The sequence below is a fragment of the Cynoglossus semilaevis genome, chromosome 6 (genome assembly GCF_000523025.1).
Source record: "Cynoglossus semilaevis isolate Cse_v1.0 chromosome 6, Cse_v1.0, whole genome shotgun sequence".
Classification (NCBI taxonomy): domain Eukaryota; kingdom Metazoa; phylum Chordata; class Actinopteri; order Pleuronectiformes; family Cynoglossidae; genus Cynoglossus; species Cynoglossus semilaevis.
In genome coordinates, this window is record NC_024312.1 from 11,747,251 (window position 1) to 11,755,371 (window position 8,121).

Genomic DNA, 8,121 nt, shown 5'->3' on the forward strand with positions numbered 1-8,121 from the left:
ATTATTATATGATTAATTATTAAAACTTAATGTTAATCTTAACATATTGAAGCGGAAAAACCAAGCAATTCAAATCGACAAATCCTTCAACTATAAGAATCCCAAGTGAACTTTACTATAGGACCTCGCAGGATATTTTTTATTTTATTTTTACGTGCGTAATATGACGTTCTACTTTTTTTAAAGAAAAAAATATTATATATCGGAACAATATATTTCCGTTCACTGCGCACGGAATCTTTACGGCGTTACACAGAGCAGGGTCGCACGCTGCAGACACTTCCGGCGACGCACAACAACACTGAAATGTGATTGTCAGTGTAATTTTATTTGTGTGTTTACAGGTCTAGAGCAGATAAAGACATGGAGGTACTGGCAGGAGAGTTTGGAGACATGACTCCTCAGGAGTTGGCGGCTCCTGTCAGCACTGTAGCGGTGAGTGATAACATAAAAAGAGTCAATACCGACGGTAATAAGTCGTGAACACAGACTAAAATAGCACTGATTTAAAACACACACGGTTTTCTTATAAACCGAACTTGTATGTCCGGACTTACTGTAATTATTAAAGTTTTCAATGGCAACAGGGCGTATTGTGGTGGTATCGGTTGGGTCCATCATGCCTTAAGTGCTAGCCTTGCATGAGAGAGCAATACTCTGGAAACGTGAGATATTAGTCAATATTGACATAATAATGATACGTATTTACGACTATTCTGGCAGATCTTTCTTCCCCCCTACAACAAAAAGGCGTTTCTTATAATTAAACATTAAAGCCACCCCATGCAAGTCAAGTGGCCTATTATATTTATATTCGGGAAATCAGTTTCAAATAGCTTTGCCAAGTTATCTCGTTATATTTATCTTAAAAAGTTGTTAGCTTTCCTATTTGTGAAACTTTCACGTGGCCCATTCTGGCCCACAGTGAGCCAAAATGTCCCCAAACATATTCGAACCACTTGATCCTTGAATCACTGACACGGAGTAGGATAGATACGTGCTCTTTATGTCAAGGTCTCAAACCGGAACGGACTGTGTATTGTCCAATTACTAAAACCATTTTATTTAATCACATATAGCTGTTGACACATTGCGATATTTCTAATGTAAAATGTGCGCAGTGTCTCAAAAAAGGTTTGGAATCACTGGCCTGTTGCAACATTTATAATTGATCCCTAACATGACTGCGTGTGAGAGTTCAAGTAGTAGGTTAGCATTTTTCAAAAATATTGAGACTAGCTTGTCTGTTATGCAGCAGACAATTAATGTATGCATGTTTAAGATGTTTACTTGAAGATGTGTACCTAAATCATTACCTATTTTGACAACATTTGACTGATTGATTTGATGCGTTTTGTATTTTTATGACAGGAAAAATGGAAACTACTACCAGCATTTCTAAAGGTAACGGATAAAACATGGACACTAAATTCTTTGTTTTTTTATACAAGCTTTACATATAGATCCACGTATTTGAATAAATCTTAAATTTTAATACATGGGCTAAAATATATACATATATACACACATATACTGTATATATTATATAATGCATTTAATAAATATAATGATGTTGTAGAAAGAATATAATTCATTTACTCAATGAAGGGTGAGCAAGATTTGGCAACAAATAATCAACATCTCTGTATTATGAAATTGATAGATAATTACTCTATTTTTTGTTAATTTGACTTGTAGATTAGTCTTTATAAAAAGTAATTGTATGAGCATAATTGATAATTATTAATGTATATGTATCACATTTCATCACATTTTTGTTATCTTACAATTTGGCTGTAAATCCTTCTGATATGATTTGTCTCCATTTTCCCCTTTTAATCCCTTCACACATTACTTTCCAGGTGAAAGGTCTGGTCAAGCAGCACATCGACTCTTTCAACTACTTTATCAACGTGGAGGTAAAAGCACAAACCTGACATTTGTGTATGTGTGTGTTTTTCTCTTTACTTCTTGTCAATGCATTGATGGCGATGCCGTCCTCTTCCAGATAAAGAAAATAATGAAAGCGAATGAGAAAATCACCAGTGATGCTGATCCCATGTGGTACCTGAAGTAAGGGACATAAAATATCATCAACTCGAACTTTATTCACACAGATGACAGAGCACAAACACATTTTCTACCTTTGTTTTTGCAGGTACCTCAACATATATGTTGGTATGCCTGATGTGGAAGAAAGTTTCAACGTCACAAGACCAGTTTCACCACATGAGGTAACATTTGTTTTCTTTACTGTTGTAGCAGCGTCAGAGGTTTGCATTTACAGATATGTAGACATTTTGGAGAAACATTTTGTTAATAAAAGTTGTATTTTCAAACATTTCAACAACTATAAAGAGTGGATTTAAATAAGGCCGTGCTGCTTGTTTCCACAGTGTCGTCTCAGAGACATGACCTACTCGGCGCCCATCACTGTGGACATTGAGTACACGCGTGGCAGTCAGAGGATCATCAGAAATGCTCTACCCATTGGAAGGTGCTCTCCTACGACTGTGCTACATTAAACCTTGACTCAGACACTGATCTGTGGTGTAGGTTGACAAACTTCACATGCAACCAGGCTTTATTTAAGCCTCTGAGTTGTCTGTCAGACCAAATACACAGGCTGTCACTTGCCTTAGCTTGAACGTTCTACTGAAGGAGAAATGTAACGAGACAATGGACCAAAACCTCTTATTAGTAATACACTGGTTCTCAATTTAATTTCTGTCATGCCCCCCCTTGAGGACAGAAATGTTTTCACATCCCCTAATCCCCCCCCCCGCACCCCACGACCCACACCCCAGCAAAATGAAATACCATTGAGAACCTGATAACAGGTATATATTTTTATCCTAACAAACCACTGTATGAGTTGCAGCCACCTAGTGACTGGAGGCTTGTTATCATTCATGCATTACAGCAGTGGCACACCTCACCACACCCCCCAGGGGGTCCCGCCCCACTATTTGAGAAGTACTATATAATATGACTGCTATTATAAATTAAATATAAATAATGAATATAGTGTCAAGGTAAACTTACTGCAACAATAATTCTGTGTTGGTTTTTTTTCATCAGGATGCCAATCATGCTGCGAAGTTCAAATTGTGTGCTCACAGGAAAGACGCCCATGGAATTCGCAAAACTTAACGAATGTCCGCTGGATCCAGGTGCTCAACGGAACACTTAACACGATAAACAATATTACAGTAAATTCTACTGTTTATTTACCAGTGTTAATTTTGTGTGTCTTTCAAGGGGGTTATTTTATTGTGAAAGGCCAAGAGAAGGTCATTCTGATCCAGGAGCAGCTGTCTAAGAATCGAATTATTGTGGAGCAGGACAGGAAGGGTGCAGTTGGAGCCTCGGTCACCAGGTAATTTGTCGACACAGCGCCACCTAGTTTGTGTTGCATGCAATCACTGGTACACTGTTTGAGGTCTGTCAGTTGAAATTATTTAAAATTTGTGGTCTGATTGATCACAAGGTAGCTGTGGATAAAATACCATCAGTCATGATTGATCATGATCATAATTTATCATGATTAATGCAGATAAATCAGCAGTTTTTGCTGTTTAGTGCTGGAACAAATAACAGCAGGTAGATGTGTGTATTCTACACCTGTATGTTTGTGACTAATCCAAATGACAAATGATGGAATTATTCAGTTAAGGTGGTCTGTTGGAAGCTTCCACACGTCATAATGTTTTGACATTGAAATCATATTTTAAGATCCTCATGGATTGTGGAATTATTGAATATAAAGTAGGTACCATTCTGCCTAATGAGTTTCAAATTTTTGTCAGATGAATCTTAACAAATTGATTAAAGGGACCGTAAGGAAAACTGTAGTTATGGCTTTGGTAATTTCACAGATCTTTTTTATTTTTTTTTATTTTAAACCGTGGTGTTTGTTTTGTCATCCCAGTCAATCTTAATCTTACCTGTTTTCTTGCAGCTCCACCCATGAGAAGAAAAGCAGAACGAACATCACTGTAAAACAGGGCCGGTTCTACCTCAAACACAACACACTGTCAGAGGACGCTCCCATCGCTATCATATTCAAGGTGTGTTCATATGAGCCGACAGGCCTAATCTGTCCAGTAGAGGGTGCTGCTGAACAGCGAGAGAAAGAAGTATCAATGTGCGGTTTTTTTCAGAATTGTTTCCCTAAAGATTCAGGCAGAGAGCAAATGAATTCAGCCGATTTTACACAATTTAACATAGTCTGTAGGTTACTCTGCCAAATATATCCTTTTTATATTTATTTATGTTTTCTCTGGTTCCACATTCTGTTACAAGTGACTGATTTCAAAGTCACCCATGTCTGTCGTTCTTCACCACCGTCATTTTTATGCGTCTCTGTTTGCTCTCACTGAAATGTCACTGAGCCAGCTGGCGTCGTTATCCCTCCCGCCCCCCGAGGTCATATCTTTTTAAACATATCCACCTATGATCGTAGGCTGTCACTGGGTCTTAAGTTAAAATCCACAGGACTTAGTTAGCTTGCTTGCCGTGTTCCTGTTTATCCTCAGCAGCTTCGTCCATTTCCAGTGTGGAACACACACAGAAGTTCCCACAGCCTCACATTTCCATAAACAAATGTCAGGGAACCTTATGGCTCCCAGTTTGTCACTGCCTTCAGGCTTGTTTTAATTTTAATTGCAAAGTCCTATAAACAGTATTTTTGGATTATTCCAGATTTACAAGTTCATATTTCAATCTGATACAGTGATTTATGACCATTAGGGTTGAATTGTCAGTATGATTCCAGCTCTTGACTCTTTGTCGTTCCTGCAGGGTATGGGTGTAGAAAGTGACCAGGAGATCGTGCAAATGATTGGTACGGAGGAGCATGTAATGGCCAGCTTTGCTCCGAGCCTGGAGGAGTGTCAGAAAGCCCAGATCTTCACACAGACTCAGGTAACTCTCCAGTCGAATTCCTGAGAAATCCTGGTGGGGATTTACTTACGATTGATTGATTGATTGATTTCCACACTACTTCAAATATCTGCTAAAATACATGAGACCAAGTATCAGTGCAATATGACAGAGCAGTGGGGCCACACAGGGATTTACTTCATTGCAATATGACAGAGCAGTGGGGCCACATGAGGAATAACAGTTTAAAAAAAATTAAAGTAGTAAATTAAAGAGAACAAAGTCTTAACTTTGCAAGATTACAAGAAAAATAAAAGATAGAGAAATGTATTTTATGTTCGTGCTGGTGATGTTGAATATGTGAAATCTCTTTTATATGAAAGTTTAAAGTAACACGATGTTTCACGTTTCTCAATCTGACACACTAATGGGTAAAACTACATGCTTTTCTCTCAACTCCCTTGAAAAACATTACCCAAATTTATGACTTAAATCTCATAAATTTATGATGTTATTATAAACAGATTTGTCTAATAAATTTATTAATATTCTCATAATCACATTACTTAATTCTTTAAAACTTTTTAGTGTGGCTTTATTCAGGTAAACTTACAAATGTTCTTGTAAACATTGACAAAACATCTCATGGACTTATTATTTTATTCTCAAAAATGTATTTTATAATTCTATTATCATAAACACGATTATCCTCGTGAACGTATGACTTTGTTCTTACAAACTACATCATGACTTTATTCCCAGAAAAATACTTTATGACTTCACGGTATTGTCCTAAACTTATAACTCTATTTTAATAAGTATACAACATTTTATTCTTGTAAACTTATGACTTTATTCTCTTAAGTGTACAACTTATCTTATTTATTTTTCACAGTGATCCTTATATTCCTTATGCATTTACTCTCATTCTCATAATTGTAAATATTTTTTCCCCTATGTGGCCCTAATACTCTGTTGTAATGTAATGTTAAAATAATCAACTGATTGATTATGACATCAATCAGTTAACGTGTCTGCCCGTGAGACTGTGAGCGTGGCCTGACGACCAGGATTGTAGCTAAAGTGATGTGGATCCTGTGCTGGTGTGCACTTCCACAACTGTTTCTTTCTTTTCTTAATCTTAAGGTGGATACACAGCTCCAATTTGTTTTTCATTAGGACGACGTTGTTAGAAGAACCACTGATGCATTGATTAGACCATAGTTGCTTCCTAGCAACCAGTGGCCGCAGCTCCTACGCTTGTCTGTCTGCCCCGAACCGAGTCTTTTCATAGTATTCACTGGATCATTGTGTTGTTCACAATGAAGCTTAAATCTATATAATTAAAGGGAGATAAGGCTGGAGAAACACTGGTTATCAGATTATGGTAAGTAATCTGATAAATATCATCTTTTCTTCTTAGATAAATATATATGTATATATACACACATACTTATATATGTATTTGTTTATTTATATGTATATATATATATATATAAATAAATACAAAATATATAGCTGTGTTTATGTATTTTAAACTATTTGGATGTGTTATGGACATCAGGGTGGGTGGTCTTTTGCAGAAAGTCTTCAGCCACATTAACCCTTGACCATCCCTGTAGTTGGATATAAGGCTTCAGTGGACACAGACTCGAGGGTTGGGTTCTCCTGTTTGTGTGAATTTGTTTTACTTTGCTTTGGTGTTTCACTTGACCTCCTAACACATTTCCCTAAACGTCCTCATGGTTATTCTGCATCAGCCAAGGTCTTCGAACGCAACACTTAATTATCAGCAGGGCACTTTAACTGTTGTTCAAGGCTGTACCATCAAACACTTTTACTCTTTAAGCACCAATCACAATGGCTCCGCAATAGGCAGAGTTTAGGTGACATGGTTGCCGGGGCATTGTGGGGAAAAAGTCTCTCTAAGCAGAATTATTATGAAGAGATTAAAAGTATTATGAAATTAAAATTGAAAATGTTATCATTACATAAGAATGTTCTGTTAGCTTATTGTTTTTTTTTATTTAGTGCTGTGGTTCCTAAAATATAAGTGTAACCATCAGATTGAATTCCCTTTTAAACTACTTCTCAGGTGTCATCATAGAAGGCACTTTTCAGATCAAACAAATATAGATCTAAAGCAAGCAGACTGTGGCAGGAGACATTCAAATCAGTAGGAAAAAAGGAGTGTTGTTGACTCCTTTGAATGTTTGGTACATTGATATGTTGGCGACTAGCACAAATAAATTAAGGATTAGGATTAAGGGGTTTGTTTGACCTTTGTTTTTTTGGTGAAATTTTTGAAAATCATATTGTTTTTTTCTATGCAAATAAAATACTGTACAATTTTAACAAGACGTGTGAATAGGTTCAGTTAAAAAGTTGATTCTTTCCGCTTCTTCCTCTTCTTTCTTTTCTCCTTTCTCTTCTTCCTCTTTCTCCCTATCCTTTAGTTATTTTTTATATAATCCTTTGAGATACAGTTGCCATGTTTATAAATTATTAAACATTTTAAAAATCACACCAAATTGATGATATTTTCATCCTTCCTCGATCTGTTTCATTAAATGTCTCAAACCTCAAATTCTACTTACGTTCAGTTAACATAATACTAAAATATCACATGATCCTGGTTAACATTTGACCTCCACTGTCCCTCTGCGTCTCAGGCTCTCAGGTATCTGGGGAACAAAGTGCGGAGGCAGCGCATGTGGGGAGGCCCTAAGAAAACCAAGATGGAAGAGGCCAGAGAGTTACTGGCATCGCTTATCCTCACGCATGTACCTGTATGTAAGGACACATTCAAGGACTGTGGGTCATTATGGATTTACACAGTAACATATTGATGGACTTTTCTTTCGTTTGGCAGGTGAAGGAGTTTAACTTCCGAGCTAAGTGTATTTACCTGGCTGTGATGGTGCGAAGGGTGATTCTGGCCCAGGGGGGCAACAAGGTGGATGACAGGGATTACTACGGCAACAAGCGTCTGGAGTTGGCAGGACAGGTCAGTTTTAAGTCACAGTTCTGACTCTGGTCTCATTTTTCCTGTTTGTATAATTTGGATTTTATTTTCCCTTTTGCGTCATTTGTTTTTCTTCTGTTAATAAAGTTATCCGTCTGTTGTTAGAAGTTTAGTTTGGTTATTTAATAAACTTGCGGCGTCAAGTCGAATATGGTTAAAAAGCAAAACACAACTGATGTTTTTACAAATGTGTTTTTAGAACTGTGCCACTA

The 8,121-nt window shown here is 36.9% G+C and overlaps 1 protein-coding gene across 2 annotated transcripts in view; it reads left to right on the plus strand.

Annotated features, from left to right (window-relative positions):
* The first annotated feature begins 239 nt into the window (after positions 1-239).
* Positions 240-8,121, plus strand: part of polr3b (polymerase (RNA) III (DNA directed) polypeptide B) — a 22,330-nt gene continuing 14,448 nt past the window's right edge. The window contains exons 1-12 of one of the 2 annotated variants that reach the window (XM_025056257.1): positions 240-435; positions 1,372-1,404; positions 1,863-1,919; positions 2,009-2,073; positions 2,159-2,234; positions 2,397-2,497; positions 3,082-3,173; positions 3,262-3,379; positions 3,962-4,070; positions 4,804-4,926; positions 7,557-7,673; positions 7,757-7,891. In XM_025056257.1, the coding sequence (XP_024912025.1) occupies positions 364-435; positions 1,372-1,404; positions 1,863-1,919; positions 2,009-2,073; positions 2,159-2,234; positions 2,397-2,497; positions 3,082-3,173; positions 3,262-3,379; positions 3,962-4,070; positions 4,804-4,926; positions 7,557-7,673; positions 7,757-7,891 (1,098 nt within the window). In that variant the 5' untranslated portion in view covers positions 240-363. The remainder of the gene's footprint in view (positions 436-1,371; positions 1,405-1,862; positions 1,920-2,008; positions 2,074-2,158; positions 2,235-2,396; positions 2,498-3,081; positions 3,174-3,261; positions 3,380-3,961; positions 4,071-4,803; positions 4,927-7,556; positions 7,674-7,756; positions 7,892-8,121) is intronic. The other variant, XM_025056256.1, reaches the window with a different exon arrangement.